Genomic DNA, 17,073 nt, shown 5'->3' with positions numbered 1-17,073 from the left:
GAGCTGAAAATTCTGAAGTTGAAAATCCTTTCTCATAAGTTATGCTCCTTTCTGTAACCTCTATTAGAACTAAGAGAAATGCCAAAAAGATAGAGTTTCAACAATGAGGGTTGCAAGAATATCATTTCACGGCCACATTTTTTTTGAGGGCCTAGCATGTGGCGACCATTTGTATATGGAGTATTTTCAAAACGTGCTGGTTGTAATTTAACCCAAAGGGCTCTATCTCTTCTCTCCACTTATTATTCATGTCTTTGTGCTTGTCTACACAGCCAACCAGATACTGGATAGAAAAGCTTTGACTACAAAAGCTTTTTTTAGGTAGAATTAAAAAAATAAATAAAACAAAAGCTTTTTTTAGGTAGAATTTTTTTTTTTAAAAAAAAAAAGAACTCCTCAGCTCTTCATGGCCCATGGCTATTGTTCCCTAAATATTTTAATTCCCTGTCTTCAGAACTTTCCCAGACTTCCATGAAGTGAAATTAATCTGGGATTAAGATGGAGTTCTCAATTCTTTTTTTCTTCTTTTTTTTTTTTGGCAGTTTGTTTGTTTTGGTGTTACACTGTGCAGTGCTCAGGGTTTCCTTCTGGATCTGTGTTAAAGGATCATTCCTGATAGTGCTCAGGAGTTCATATATAGAGGATTAAACTAGTGTAGACATGTGCAAGACATGTACCTTACCTTGTGTACTATTTCTCAAGTTCCAGAAGTTGTCAATTCTTTACCCAAAATTGGTTTTCATTTCCATCTCTGTCTGTCTCTATCACGCTTGTGAGCACACACACATACACAAACACACACACACACACACACACAAACTCACATACACCTTTAAACCAGGCAACATTCAGACTTGGAAAAATTTCTAGTAGCATAAAGCAAATAGATTTGCAACCAAAATTGTATCCAAATATTTCATCTGCCTACCTCACCCTATCAGTGACAATCTATCTGTAACCTGTAATTTCCTGCTCCAATTTTATTTTTTGTTGGATCTGTTTTATTACTGTTTTTTCCCCTCTATCCTGTCTATGTATCTCAAAATGCAATAAGAGGAAGAAAGATGAGTTACTGAGAAGTAGCCTCTAACATAAAAATAACAACAGCTCCTGAGAATGCTTACTGTTTAAGGAGCTTGAAACCTTAATTTAGATACCCACTTACTTTTTCTGGAGCAGTTAATGGGTGTGTGTGTGTGTGTGTGTGTGTGTGTGTGTGTGTGTGTGTGTGTTTAATGACCATTAGAAATATAAGTATCCCATTCCAACTCTCTATGTGGGAAACTGAATGACTTTGCAGATGAACAAAGACTTGGCCTTTCTTTAGGTCACCTCCTGAAAGCAGGGCCATGGCACAGGTGGCCCTAAGCAGGACTGGCTAGCAGCCATTCGCTGACTATAGTAATGGAATTGGTCTCAATCCAGGTCTTAGTCGACAAGTGTCTACATCTTAAGTGACACTAATTGACTTCCTAATCTTTCAACCTGGAATATGGTGAACCATCACTGATAGTGATGGGGAAAGAGTTATTCATCATAGATTCAGGGTTCATTAAAAGCCAAGGTATTTGGTGTTTTGAGCTGGCTCTAACCTGGCACCTTGCAAATATTTATGCTTGTCTCTCAAGGGTTCCATTAGCTTCGGAAACAAAGCATAGGAATTTAATTTCCAGCAATTTCCAAGAATTCAGATTGGCTCTCGCTCTTTGTCTGAGGTTCCAATAACTCAGGTTGGCTATTGCTGCCAGTCTGATGTGTTGAGGTTGTCTTGTGATTTTTGTATCATAATGATTAGCTGTCTCCTGTGAAAATTGAATATCAGGGAAGGAAAAGAAATTTGGATCCTGGGCCTCTTGTGATCATGCCAGTCTCTCTGCTTTTCAATTTTGTTTGTTTGTTTGGACACTGATTACCAGCTCATGTATTCATCATAAATACTAAGAATGGTGCTTTCTGATGGAGGTTTAATGGTGCTATTCACTGTCCTTCTGAAATGGAGACCAACGTGGAAAAAAAAACGTTGGGGCCTTTTGATTAGTATGAGTTTCAAAGCACGGAATTCAAGGGGCATCATCTAACACATTTCCTTCTGTTATTCCAGGTGTGTGAACCTAGAAAGAGAGTCCACTCATTTAGTCTCACCGGGGGTCCTGACCTGGGGATGATTTGTCCTGACTTGAGGGACATTATTGATATTAGTTAGTGCTATTAATATATCCCCCCATAAGTTTCCTAGGGAAAAAAAATTAAACCCACATGTATGATTTGGATATCCCTATAACAAGTGGCCAAGCCACACTCCTGAATTAGTTATCACACTGAGAAAGGCAAGATGACAACACCCTCAGTAGATCTATTTATTGAAGTAGACAACCTCTTTTAGCAGAATGATCAATGTCTTGCTTTTTTCCAAAAGGTTTCTCAGGGCTAGGAGATCAGTAAGCTTCTGATAGAAAGTCATGCACGATGCTTTTGATTGGTCGGTTTCTAGAGCAAGCTTTTAAGCATTTCTGCCTGTAAATGTGGAAACCCGAGTGTGGAAAGTGAAAGGCAAGAGCAAAGATTAACTGGGTGCATCTATCATCCTGGCTTTTAGAGTCTCTGTGATTAATACATCTTTAATTGGGGACCGGCTCTAGATGCTTTGAATGTCAGAAAGCTAAATGTTGCAGCATTGTCTCATCTGCTTCCTAACACAGCAGGACGATTAGCAGCTGTCTGTGTAACAAAGAGAACCCTGGGCCCACAGCACAGCTTTTCTTTCCAGATTTGGAATGACTGAAGCTCTCCAGTGGAGTTGACAGCAAAAGGAACAGAAGCCTGGATGTAAGGAGCTAATCCTTTCCCACTGTGTACTGTCTTTCTGCTCTGTAGAACAAAATCTTGCCTTGACACCCCATCCCTCCATATTTTCAGAATCATTTTGGAGAGGATTGTTGGTACTGGGGACAAGGGCACTCACTTTGCCTAGGATTCTTGGTCTCATCTGAGACACGTGGAAAACAATTTCCACTCACAGTTTATCCTGGATGTGTTCCAACATACTGAGGAGCAGTGAGAAGATTCATCTTCCCAGAGGCATCCAGAGGGGAAAAAAAAATAATTAATTTTGCTGTTGTTGCTCGCCTGACCCCATTTTCTTATCTTGAAACAGTTGTCTTGCTCAGGCAAATTCTTATGGATTGCCTTCGCCTGGAAAGCCTTGTTTCCCTGTTTGCCTCAAACTGGCGTTCTTACTGAACAGGAAATACACACTGAGTCCTGCCATGTTTCTGTTGGCAAGTGCTGGGCTATCCTTGTCAGAACCTGCCAACAAATTTCTTAGTAAGCAAATAGAAAGTAAAACAAGCAGCTCTCAGACGAAACAGAGGACACACTTGAACTGCCTCAGAGACACTCTGGTGCCCCTTAATTCATTCCCAGTTAATTCTAGTGGCCGGGACTTTGTTTTCAAGCAAACTGTCACTCACTTGTAATTTATAACTATTGGTCTGGCTATGTGACTATCACAGTTGGTAATAATGATAATTCAAGATAGTAGTTATTTTCCTTTCTTCATTTTTATTTCTTTTGGAGGGTTCTGAGAGGGTACACCAGGCTGTGCTCATAGCTTAGTTCTGACCCTGTGCTCAGCGACCACTCCTGAAGAGGCTTAATGGAACCATACAGGGTGTCTAGAATCAAATCTGGGTCACATACCTGCAAGGAAAACACCTCACCTGATAGACTATTTCCTTGGCTCAATTTTAGAAAGTAGAAATTCATATCTGTGAGTGCAGAGATTACTGTCCAGCTCAGGGACTATACATGAAGATCAAGTAAGTTATAAGAGCCCTGATTTACAAAAATGTGTATTTTTAGGCCTTTACCAAGGCGTGTTAACTTAAAAAAAAAGTAGGTGGGTCTTTCTAAACTCATTTGATTATTTCATCTTAATATTCTCAGCGAACACTTTATTTCTGATAATATTTTTTGTGAATCTTTTAACATGAGCCTATGCAGAGGAGTGGACAAGGCTCAAGTGTGGTGTCCACGGGTCACACCCAAACACCTGGAGATCATTGGTTAGATTCAGGTTGGCACTCATTGCCAGATTTCCAGAAACTTGCCATGTGACTCTATGTCCTCCCCTAACTCTGAACACTATTATTCCGTAATTGGATTTTTTGTTTGTTTTAAATGGTTCTCTTCTGCACATTTGAAATAGTTCTAATATGAAATGAGCTTTTAGTTTTGTCTATGCAAATGGATGATGTCCAACTTGCCTCAGGGTTCCTGGCAACTCATGATGTGCATAGATAGCCCTTACCTAACTTAAAACAGACCTTCGAGGGCTCTATTACCTATGAAGCTCATAGGCTGAAATCCATAACCACTAGGTGTCTCATTTCTGACCAGTGAAAGGAGATGAAGGACATAAAAACCTTACATGGATCATGACTGAACTTGGGTGTGACTTTTTCAAACCACCACTTAGAAGCTGTGACTTGGGGCAAGTTGTTCAAAGTCTTCTCATCATATTTTCCCAATCTGTAAAATGGGACTATATAGGAGCTACCTTTGTGGGTTTTAAGAGGATTAAAGGAATTCCTCACTCTCAGAGCTTTAGAATTGTATTTGGCCCCTGGTGATAAAAAGGTACTGGTTCGACTAGTGAGTTATTATTACACGTAGGTGAGGTGGAAGGAGGATCACTTTTTGAATCAGGCCAACTTGAGTTTGAAATCTCACACTTTGAACTATTTTGGTTAAATTCTTTCATTTCTTGATGTAGAAGCTGCCCCTTAGCCACACTATCTAAGAGTCATGAAGAGACTGAGGATACTGATGGTGACTGGAGAAAGTTGCAGAGGTGAAACAATAATTATGTGAAAGTAACTTGCTGAGACAGCCTAGGATATCCTTGTCTTCTTCTCTTTTTCTCCTTCTTTATTCAGCTCCAACTCATAAGGCTCAAGTCTGAAACTACAAAGGCTGCTTATTAGACACAGAGACTGCATTTTTTTTTATTATTATTAGTAAAACACCATGAGGTACAGTTGTAGACTTACAAATTTTTGTGCTTGGGTTTCTGTTGCACAATGATTGAGTACCCATCCCTCCACCAGTGCCCATTCTCCACCACCACTAATCCCAGTATCCCTCCCACCCCCCTCGTCCCCCCATCCCACCCTGCCTCTGTAGCAGGGCACTCCCTTTTGTTCTCTCTCTCCTTTTGGGTGCTGTGGTTTGCAAAAGAGGCATTGAATGGCAATCATGTTTGGTCTAGAGTCTATTTTCAGCTTGCTTCTCCCATCCTGGGAGAATCCTCCCAACACCTCCCCATTTGGTGCTCCCTTCTACATCTGGGCTGTCTTTACCCCTAGAGTGTCAAGCTGGCCTCCAAGCCATGGAGTAAACCTCCCGATACTTATCTTGGCTATTCTTTGGTGTTAGTCTTCTATTTTGCTACTTTATGTCCCCCAGATGAATGCAATCTTTCTATGTCTATCCCTCTCTTTCTGACTCATTTTGCTTAGCATGATACTTTCCATGTAGTACCACTTGTATGTAAATTTCATGACTTCATCCTTTCTGACAGCTACATAGTATTCCATTGTGTAGATGTACTAAAGGTTCTTTAACCAGTCATCTGTTCTCGGGCACTCAGGTTTTTTTCACATTCTAGCTATTGGAGCAATAGCACAGCAGTAGGGCGTTTGCCTTGCACGCAGCCAACATGGTCTATTCCTCCGCCCCTCTCGGAGAGTCCGGCAAGCTACCAAGAGTATCTCACCTGCACGGCAGAGCCTGGCAAGCTCCCCGTGACGTATTTGATATGCCAAACACAGGAACAACAAAGTCTCCAATGGAGACGTTACTGGGCCCGCTCGAGCAAATCGATGATCAACAGGAGGGCTTTTACTTTTTACTTTACTTAGCTATTGTAAATAGGAAACCGCACTTTTTTCTAGAAAAGAAAGGCAGAGTCCCTGGAGCTGTTCTGAGGACCACCCTGACTCTTTTATTTCACTTTGCATAAATGCAAGCTCTGATGCCTATTTCAGTGCAGTATTTTGGAACTGTGACGTGCCCACCTTGTGAGAGAACTGAGTCTTAGTGTCTCCATTGTTAGCAGAAGCTGGTGAATCTGGCCTTTGCTCACTTTCGGGTTTCTTGCAAGGGAGCAACTTCGCTCACGGGTATCACCCACCTTCCAGAGTTTCCAAAAGGGACCCAACAGCCACTTGAGCATTTTTAAGTTGATTTTTAAAAACTTTGGGGTTTGGGGAACATACTTGGCAATGCTGGGAGGTCATTTTTGGTAATTCTTGGACAATCATGAGTAGTGCCTGGGATCAAACGCCTACTCTTGCCTGCCAAGCTAGTGCTCCGGTCCATTGCATTAACTCCCTGGCCCCTTGCATGTAGGCACTTCTAAACCACAATTTCCGTAGCGCATAGTACAACTATTTTGCATTTTACTTACTTATCCTATGATAACTATTGTAACTTCAGATAATCAGCTATTAGGTTAATGCAATAGGGAAACAAATAGACACACACAGAGACACATGTCTTGTTCTCTGGATGATGAAAGGTGGACTGATGAGGGGTTTTCCAAGGAAGATGAGCCATGAATATCCCGCTGGCAGATCATGAGTTAAAGAAAATAGAAAGTCCCAAGGGAGCTATTTATGTTTCAGGTCTAGAATAGAAGAAATCACTTCAGCCCACATCACTCGGCCCCAGGAGCCATCTTACATGCCAAGGGGTCTAGGAAATGTGGTCTTTGGCTGGTCAGCCCCATTCCAGCAATGGTGCTTTCTGGGAGGGGAGAGGCACACATCTCTGGACAGTGAGTCACAGAAGCCAATCCCAACACCTTCGACTTCCTTATGCAAACACTTCACATGAAGGCTAAGAATAGCATCACAGAACATTATTTTAAATATGGTCAATAGCTCTTTATAAAGAATCTGCCAACCATTTTTCTTGAAAATGGTAGGAATCTGAGTGTAATGCTTTCAAAAGTTTTTCCCTGGAGTCACTTACTGAGTGTTGCAAAGCATCACGGTCATTCCCCAAATGAGATCCTGAACATTATTGAAAGCCTAAGACTGTAGGAGTCTTTGGTAAGCTTTGTGCCTGTTTTTGTTGTTGTTTTTATCTTCATTTAAATAAATAGTAAATATACTGACCTTGAAAAACACTCTGAAAATCTTTGTAACCCTCATGCATGTTAAGTACACAATTAATATGAATATTTTGTACTTAAATATAAATGCCTATTGTTTAATTTTATTTATTTATTTATTTATTTATTTATTTATTGCTTTTTGGGTCACACTCGGCAGTGCGCAGAGGTTACTCCTGGCTCATACACTCAGGAATTACTCCTGGCGGTGCTCAGGGAACCATATGGGATGCTGGGAATCGAACCTGGGTCGGCCCTGTGCAAGGAAAATGCCCTCCCGCTGTGCTATCACTCCAACCCCAGGCTGTTGTTTAATTTAATCTTCTAAATCGTATTTGCTTATTTCCATTGAGAATCTGGTTCTGTCTTTTGTTGGCTAAGGGAATCTGTATCGGCACTGGAAGAATCAAGCTTTTCTATACCTTTTAAAAAATTGTTTTCAAAGCAATTTTAATTTTATTTCTTGAATGAGAAAATGCGCTTCTGTGGATTAATGGTACATCAGCTAAAAGCTGTGGGGGGCAGAACTGACTTCTCACCACATGGGTTCATGAATCTAGGGAGTTGAGTCTCTTCTAATGATTCATATCTAAAACAAAACAAAACCAAAAGAGTGGAAGGCTAACCCAGGTTATTGAACACAGTGCAAAAGAGATCATGTGTATGGGAAAGGACTCTAGACACCAGTGAATGCCATAAAATACTGAAATGATAATAGTAAAAAGAAAGAAAATTGCACAGTGGTATTTGACACTGCAGGTAGGGCTAAACTCAGAGGAGAAATTCTTCCCTCCCTTTGGTGGGATGTAGTAGAAAGCAATTAATATTAGCACCAGAGTTCTTAGCATCACAGCGACGGCAAAACCCTTAATCACAAGGATATCATTAGTGCTCTGAAGCATTTAATTTTGATGCTTGACAGCATTTTAAAATGCACAAACCTTTGATAAAGAGCAAATCAGAGCTGTGGTATAGAAATGAGAAAGAAAGAGGGAACAAAAACCACCTTAAGCTCCAAGTAATTAAATTTAAATATGCAATTTGCATTAAGCAGAGATATGTATAAACTGCGGGTTTATTTTTCCTATCAGTGAAAGACCCCTTGAGTAAACACAGTCTCCTTAAATTGGGATCCTGGGGAGGGAACAAAACCCAGGCTTGGTTAAGAAGTCAACTCCCCTCCAAACACTGGGCATTGTGTCCCCCGACAGGCTGGTCCTCAGGTTTCTGAACTCTCAGAAAGGGCTGTTTTCACTCTTCCTTGCCCACAGGGCTGCAGACCGTGTATTGCATCTGTTTATTTCCTGCCTTTCCCGTTCGCCCCCCTAATTTGAGCCAGTAGTGAAAGGCACTCAATCTGTTTCAGCTATCTCCCTCCAAATCCCCCCAAACTGGTTTTAATTCATCGCCCGAGATGCAAGATGCCAAGAGAAAAAAGAAACTGTTTTAGAACCTAGAAGTGAACACTCTCAGTGGATGCATCCCTTTTTCCTTTCCTCAAATCTTCTCTGTCTCTCTCTGTCTCTGTCTCTCTGTCTCTCTGTCTCTGTCTCTCTGTCTCTCTCCCTCCCTCTCTCCCCTTCCTCCTTCCCTCCCTCCCTCCATCTCTCTCTCCTGCATCCCATCCCTTTTGGGTGTCTCAGGCATCCAGCTACTGCCATCCAATGACTTGTAGGTGTTAATGGCAAGTCATAGAGGAAGTGAATAAAAGGAAATTGCAGCGAGGGCATCAGTGGGGAGCCTGATGAACCACTGAGCTTTGCACCAAAGAAAGTTACATTGACCGTTTTCTTACAAAGAGCCACCTCTGTTTGACATCAAAGCAGCTCCCGTAATTCTTCCTTGTGAAACGTCCCACTGTTGGCAAGCCACGATGGAGGCCCTAATCTGTGCTGTTTCTGTTTATCAAAAACACACAGAGAGATAAAACCCACATGTGCCTTCTGGAGGCATTGTGGTCGGCGTGCAAACCAAATGTAACCACAGGAACAGAGCAAACGGGGATTCTATTTAGAAAGCAGGCTAAGTTGCTGAGCGATACTCAGAATTTTGAAGACAGAATTATTGGGGTGTGGGAGGGGATTCTTTACCTTGGCAATCTGGTAGAAAACTGGATCATTTTAGCCACCACGTTTTGAGTGAATTTTACCTTTTATGCTCTTTGGACTTTTCCTCTGTTGCTAAAAAGTGAAATTTTATGACCATTTTATTTGTTTTCCATGACTGTGTGTGTGCATTTATCTTGCTTCCTGGACCAGGATTGCAGAGGGTGTAGTTTGCTTCCTGCCTAATTGTCAATAAATTGACACTTTGTTTTTTTTATGTTCTTTTTTTTTCCTTTGCTGTTTGGGTCACACCCGGAAATGCACAGGGATTACTCCTGGCTCTGCACTCAGGGATTACTCCTGGCGGTGCTCAGGGGACCATGTGGGATGCTGGGAATTGAACCCAGGTCAGTCGCATGCAAAGCAAATGCCCTACCTACTGTGCTATCGCTCCAACCACAAATTGACACTTTATATAGCAAAACCAAACCCTCGAAGGTCATCCAAAACAAATGCATCCTCTGTATCCTCTGCATCTCACTATTCCATGATCTCCTAAACCAAACATCTTTTCCTAGATGTATCTGACTCTGGTGCATCAGTACTTTGCTGGGGCATAGTTTCGGGACATCAAATAGGGTGATGCAAAGAACCTTTTGTGAATTCAGGTAATCATTTTGGGGAAAATCTCAACCCACTACACCTTGAAGCAAATCAGGATATGATTTGCATATGCCATACAGATCTCAGAACAGATTGCCAACTTTTTCTTTGCCCAGAAGAGCAGTCTCTGAATGGCTGTTTGTAACAGGTGCAAGGAAAACATGTTTTAATGTTAACTTACATTTGAATGACATTTTACAGCCGGTGTCTTTGGAAAAAGAAGTTCAGGCATTTCACATGTCCCTTGGAAAACAGAGACGCCATTTATAATTAGAATTGTCATTTGCTTCCTGCCTAATTGTCAATAACGTAGTACACCTTAAATAGCAAAACCAAACCCACCAAAGGTCATCCAAAACAGGTGCAGATAAAAAAATTCTTTTAGGGCTGAGTTTCTGCTTTGTGCTTTACAGTTAGAAAATGCTTAAGGTCTACAAAGAGTTTTTTTCTTTTTAGATTGACCTTAATGTTTAGCTCACTTTTCCTCATTCTGCAAATCTCTTGCACATCCATTTTGCAACCAAGAGAAAGGACAGTGGTAGAAACACAGAGATAAAGAAGGCAAAGCTCTTAACAGAAGAAGCCAGCATTCTAATAGTTGACCTGTAGAAGCTGAAGTCACCCAGTTTGAATGACTTTTCCAAAATGGCAACGAGTAAATGTAAAATGGCGAATATTTCATTCTTAAATTTATTGCTTTTCCCTGTCAACTTAATGAAGTGAAGGCTATTTATACATTTCAAGTGTTTCCTTTTGAATCTTGACCTCATTTTGCACATCCAGATGATCCTTCTACGCCCAAGGATATAGGCTGCTAGTGATCTCCTCAAAATTAAAGGAGAAACCCAAGATATTGTACACGGGTTAAGTCTCTTGCCTTGCATACGGCTTTCTTTAATCCCATCCCTGACATTGCATATGATCTCCAGAGCACATGACCTTTCCTCAGCACGTACAAACCAAATTTTAGAGGAAATATTCCCCCAACTTGGCTTTCTTTCTCCGTGTTTGCCCTTGCCAGTCTAGACCACACTTCGCCAACATCACTCCACATCATCTTTTCTTTCTGCAATTCACAGTGCTTTCCTTCCTGTTCTGGCTTTTTGTCCAAGCACTGTTTGTATTCAGCCAAAGACTGTTTGATTTTTTTTGAACATACAGGTCTGTTTCACTCTAATTTAGATGGTAAGTTCCTCAAGCAAAAGCTTACAGGATATTGCTTGAATGATTAATCAGATATGAAAGCATGATTTGTGAGTAAGAAGGAGAGGGAATGGAGAATCTGGTCTGGATTAAAAAAGACTAACATCCCCTTGAACCTAAAATGAAAAAAGTGGCATCAGACACTCACATCTCAGGACAGGAAAGTGAACATTGGTTGGTTGAAAATACTGCTACAAACACTCAAGAATTAAGGACTTAATTGAACGAACAAATTCTGCCTTTAGCAGCTCTTGCCTTTGTGATTTCTATACCCATCAGTCACCTTTCTCTAAGTGTACAACTGCCAACTAGCATGACCAGCTCTTCTTGTTGCATGTTGAAATGTAGCCATTAAAGAACGCTTGCTGATGTCCAGGAGCACAAAACGTTCCTCAAAGCCAACATCTCTTTTATGAAGGAAGTCTGTGGGTAGATAGGAATGCTTCCCAGTCTCAGATGCCTCTCTTGCTTGGAGTGAAAATACTTACATCATCCCATGGCTTCCTCCTGGTTTCTTCCTCTGACTCTTCTGCAGGTGCTTAAGATATCCAGAGGCTCCATGATGGGGATTTCCCACCTCTTCCTTCTCTACTTCCCCAAGAAAAACTTCCGATAAGAGGGTCAGCAAAATCTCCCTATCCTGAACTTGTAGAAATGGGCCCTCTGCTTTGGTATTGGTGCTTACCATCTCTGTAAAAACTATTATAAAACATTCCTATCCTTTTCTTTTTAATTCTCAGGGATAAGGCGGTGCTTAATATATCAAGAATTGTGTTCAATTCAGTTTCATTTGCCCTTTCTTATCTTTTCCTTGTTCCATTGGTGCTCATTGTGTTTGTCCTCAAGAAAAAAGTGTGTCTCTCCACAGTTACAGGATGTAAATTATAGAATGAAGAGGCAAGTAAGTACTTTTTTCCAGGCTAGGTCTTTTGTATGTTAATGACAATTTTCACTCTGATTAGTAGTTTTGTTTGAATGGTCTGAGACCCTCCTGAACCATGAATTGGAAATGTGAGTTCAATCTGTCATTTTATTGGTCTAGTATTGCCTCTTGTAATTCTGTTAGAGTCTTGGAGTGTTGGGTCTCAGTATCTCAAACATTTCTAAAATGAGCAGGGGTTGGCAGTGTTTATCAAAGTAGCGGCATCAGGCATTTTAGGGAAAACCCAGATGGATCAGCACATAATACAGCACATAAGATCTTATGGCAAAGAGAGTAGTACCTTTTCAGTTCTTAAATCTATTTCCTGTTAGTGCAGGATAATGCTTTTCTAGTACAGACTCATTTTGGGGTTTTTGGCAAAAAGGAATGGAGAAGTCAAGAGTGTCTGATCAGCGTTGATAGCTTTACTTTACTTATATGTTATTTTCTCATTTATCGTGAACTATCATTCATGGTGGGTGATAACAGGAATTCACTTATGCCAGAGAGGGGAGTTTTCTAATGCTTTAAGAAAAAATTGTACTAAATCACAGTCACCAGTTGTAGAGGGAGGTGGCAGCAGTTACATGGATGGCATAAGAAGACGGATGCCTGAGATCCACTGGGGTAGGAAAATGATTGAGAAGTGCAGTTACCAAATGCCTCCTCTAGGGAAGCAAGCCCCAGGCAGGCTCATACAGAGGTGATGGCTTCCAGATGTGTAGGAGTGGGAGATTGTGGTGGAAGCCTGGTATGAAAGGCAAGCAAGACTTACCTTTCTGTCTCTTACCATGCGAAGGATATTCAACTTGCCTCTTTTCTTCATTGTCACTGAGACTAAGTCCATCTTTGTCCCCAGCTGGTGTTCTGATTACACGAAGGTGTTGGGGGCTGGCTATCATATTATACTTCAATTCCTTTGCGTGTTTTCAATAGGTTCCCCATCACACGTGATCACGGATTGCTTTTATCTTGGAAACCTGATAAAAAACACTCTTCTGGGAAAAACCTCTGTACAGAAAGAATTCAGACTTCATACCTTCACATTATGATGCTTTTTGTGAATTAGAGTTTTGTGTTCTGCTCATGTTTATGACAAATGGATCGGTATCCTCTGTTGGTTTATTTTCACATTCGTGCATCTGAATGCTCCAAGGAGAACGGCATCAGAAAACTTTTTAGTTCACAGGATTCTACTTTGAACTCCCTGATGGGAATTGGAATACTTTTGATTGCGCTTACATTCTCTTTGAATGGGTGCAGAGGCACTGACTGAGGCTCCAGCTTCTGAAAGGGAAATCAGATTCATTTCCTACGTGCTACAGCTTAGTGATAACCCCACAGGAGAGGAACCATCTTAGTTCATCCCGCACCCCAAGGGCAGCCAGGCAATTCTCTGCTGAACAATCTGTCGATGAACAGAATCTGACCCAGACCATTTCTGAGAGCAAGTTCATTCTATGACTTTATGATTTTTCCTCCCTCCTGCTTCCTTTATAACAGCCTCGCTTTTCTATTTCATTTCCCGATCTCGAACATCAGAGTTTAAAGAGCGCCTTTTTTATGGAGTCTATGCTAAAGTGCTCTGTGAGGGAATATATTTATTACCTGGAGTGAAATGGTTTTTCACAGTCAGGCGGGCTTCTTTGCCTCCTCACTACATCTATGTCAGAAAGTCACTACTGGCGTTTTACTGGACAGTGTCTCTGTATCAAGGAGTAAAAGAGAGAGAAAATGAGAGAGAGAGAAAGAGAGAGAGAGAGGAGAGAGAGAGAGAGTATGTGTGTATGTGTGTATTGGGAGCAGGAGCCTTAATACAGATAATGAGCACATTTCCGGTTTTCATTTTCTTCAGAAGCTCAGTGGCTTCCATATGTCTGCTTCATACAATTCTGCATCCAGCTTCATCTGACTAACCCTGGGGTTGCTTTGATGGAGGACATGTGTGTACACTGTGCCTTTCACTTGCACTCATTTCTAAGATCCATACTGGAATAGCTTTGGGGAGAAGGAGAGAGGGGTGGTGGTGGTGGTGGTGGTATGTGTGTGTATGTGTTGTGTGTGTTGTGTGTTGTGTGTGTGTGTCACTGACTGTCTCATGCCCTCTGCCAGAGGCACCAACTACATCAGAAGATGCCCTTTCTGGCTCTGCTGATGGAGTCTGACTGCTTTTCTTGCCGTCAGTATGTCTGTCCTTTATGGTCCAGCAGGTTTGAAGCTACTCATTGTCCATTTTTTACTGAACATTTGTTTTCCTTTTCCTCATCCTCCCCTTGGATTGGGGCTTGGTTGGTTGTCCTGTGCAGGTTAGGAAGAACCACAGGAGACTGACCTTGCACCATGTGGTTATTTCTCAGTGGCCATTGTTTGGCTTTGTCTCAGTTATTCCCCCTGTTGGGAGACGGAAAGAGCACAGGACTCCGAGTTCAGTTTAGGAAAAGCCCTAATCTCTGCTTCTCCAGACAGTGTTGCTGGATAAAATTGCACACTACAGTGTTCATTCTGCTCCCTGGAGAGCGCATGTCCATGGCCTTGTCAATCACTGCTGAGCTGGTTTGGCAGCTGCCCAGAGATGTGACCACCATAGTGGGAAAGCCAGTATCAGGCAGCCTGGTTGTACAAATCATAGATGTGTTTCTCCTCCCCAGCCTTGAATAAATACCCAGGCCAGGATTGTGTTTGTGTGTGTGTTTTTTTTTTTTTGGTGGAAAGAAGTCTTGGTGCTCAGCAGGCAAAAGCAATATTTCAACTCCTGTAAAAGAGTTGCAAAACACCATTTATGTCCACAGAGACTATCATGGCTTTATTTGTGTTCTTCATTACTTGCGTGGTTGTGTTCGGACTGGAACCTCTTGCTGTAATTAGGCAGTGCTTTTATTTATATTGGGAAGTATGTAAACTGTTTGCCTCTGGCATTCCCTGCCGTCCTTTCAGAAGTATTCTGAATTCCCTTGCTTATTTGAAGTTAAAGACCAGTAAGATGGCACTCATAATATTCTGCAAGTAGAATTGAGATGCAGTTTTACCCAGTTTAGAAGGGCATCTTCCAAGGGCTGGCATGGCTTGCCAAAGGTCAGAAACCAGATATTCTTTTCCATACCTCCTCTCTTTTATGAAAAGAAGTTGGAGGAGCTATGGAAGCATGATGTTAGAGATCTTTAATGTTAGAAGTTGCTTTTTAAAGACAAATTATACATACACAGCAAAGAAAATACTGAAGAGAATGACAAAATATGATGGTATGCTCTTGTACTGAGCAAAAGCAAAACAGGGGTTGGAAGATAAAAATCTTCACACTCTTCTTAAGATGAAATGATGACTGATAATATTATGTTTTTTCCCCTCCTATAATAATTTTTCTTTTTTCCCCAACAGCACCATCATCCATTGCTTTGGTCCAGGCTAAAGAAGTTACAAGATACAGTGTTGCTCTGGCGTGGCTGGAACCAGACCGGCCCAATGGGGTGATTTTGGAATATGAAGTCAAGTATTATGAGAAGGTAACTCTTGCAGAAGCAAATGTCTCTTTCTCTCTCTTCTTCCTACTTAAATCTCTCCCTTTCTCCTTTTTCTATCTTCTTTTTAAGAAAACTTTTTTGGGGCAATGATTAAAAAAAAATTGGCTCCCATATGTGGCTCAGTCCCTTCCAGGAAGTTCTAGGCTAGCACAGTTCAAGGATGAGTTACCACACACGAAGGTGCTCAGTAACTGCACCCAACAGTGTTTAGAGAACCAATAGTTTCAGGGAATCCATCGAACCTGGGTTAGCTGAATTCAAGACAGACACCTTAAACCCTGTGCTAACTCTCTAGACCTGTTTTGTTACTTTTAGTCTTCAGTTTTTGAACAATTAGAAATCTTGGAATTCCAATCTCAAAACAAAATGCATTTAATTTCCAAGTCCAATCCAATCAGGAATTTCATGTTTTAAGTAAGCTATCTTGAAAAAGAAGAGAAATGCATTGCATTGTTCCTTTCTAGTAATGGAAATTAAGATGACTAAGAAGTTCTAATCTATAAACCTTCTATCAGGGAGAGTAACTCATAAAAGTAGAAATAATGATCTGTTTAAGTAGATCACTGCTATTCAGAATCAAGGTGTGGGTTTTCATGACATTTAATAGAAAATCGGGGAAGGAAAATTACATTCTTCAGTCTCTTAAAGATATAGAAAGACATTACCTTTACAAATAACTTGTCTCTTAAAGGACAGAATTCTGAAAAGCGCTATTTGCATTCAAGATTGTCTAGAAAATTAACAATTATCTTCTCTCTCTTTTTAAAGATAATCACTTATTGGCTCCCTTATTAAAAGCAGAAAAAAGACAGGTTTTTTCATTGAAACCAGATTAAATCATTTCTTATATTTTCTAGATAGAAATAGGAAAAGGCAAAAGACCCTCTTACAATTAAATTGCTGGGTTTGGAATAAGCAAAACTACCAACCATCATTTTATGTTCTTTCTGTGGATATCATGAGCAAATCTTTGCATGTGGTCAGTATCAACATTCCAACTCTGCCATTTTCCCCCATATATTTAAGGAGCAAGAATAGTGCTTAAAACATTGATGAGTTACTGTAGCTTAGTCAATCTGTCAGTCTATTTACTTTCGCCTTCTGAGTAAATAGATCAGCCTGCTTCCTTCTATCCTAAGTGGAGGGGGTATTTTTTCCCCTTTTCCAATTTTATCTTCTCATATTGCAGGATCAGAATGAGCGAAGCTATCGAATTGTCCGGACGGCTTCCAGGAACACAGATATCAAAGGCTTGAACCCCCTGACTTCCTACGTTTTCCATGTCCGAGCCAGGACAGCAGCTGGCTATGGAGACTTCAGTGAACCCCTGGAGGTTACAACCAACACAGGTGACAAGTTCTGAGACTCTTTATGATGCAGAACAAATCCCATGGCAGTAAACCCAAGTAGTTATACCCAGTTTTTGGAGAGGCAAACATTGTTGCAATGAAATCTATTTGAAGTTAGATAGCCAATGACTATCACATATGCCTCAAGAGCAACTTAGAGAACATGTTTCACAATAGTTACTGACTTGTATTTTCA

At 40.9% G+C, this 17,073-nt stretch overlaps 1 protein-coding gene across 2 annotated transcripts in view; it reads left to right on the top strand.

Annotated features, from left to right (window-relative positions):
* EPHA4 (EPH receptor A4) overlaps positions 1–17,073 on the top strand; it is a 149,573-nt gene that overhangs the window by 101,070 nt on the left and 31,430 nt on the right. For both annotated transcript variants that reach the window (XM_056111562.1, XM_056111563.1), the window contains exons 6-7: positions 15,386–15,510; positions 16,718–16,877. In XM_056111562.1, coding sequence (XP_055967537.1) covers positions 15,386–15,510; positions 16,718–16,877 — 285 coding nt within the window. The remainder of the gene's footprint in view (positions 1–15,385; positions 15,511–16,717; positions 16,878–17,073) is intronic.

Source organism: Sorex fumeus, unplaced genomic scaffold (genome assembly GCF_029834395.1).
Source record: "Sorex fumeus unplaced genomic scaffold, SorFum_2.1 ptg000014l, whole genome shotgun sequence".
NCBI lineage: Eukaryota > Metazoa > Chordata > Mammalia > Eulipotyphla > Soricidae > Sorex > Sorex fumeus.
The sequence above is the reverse complement of the archived record's forward strand: the minus strand, read 5'-3'. Positions and strand labels throughout refer to the sequence as shown.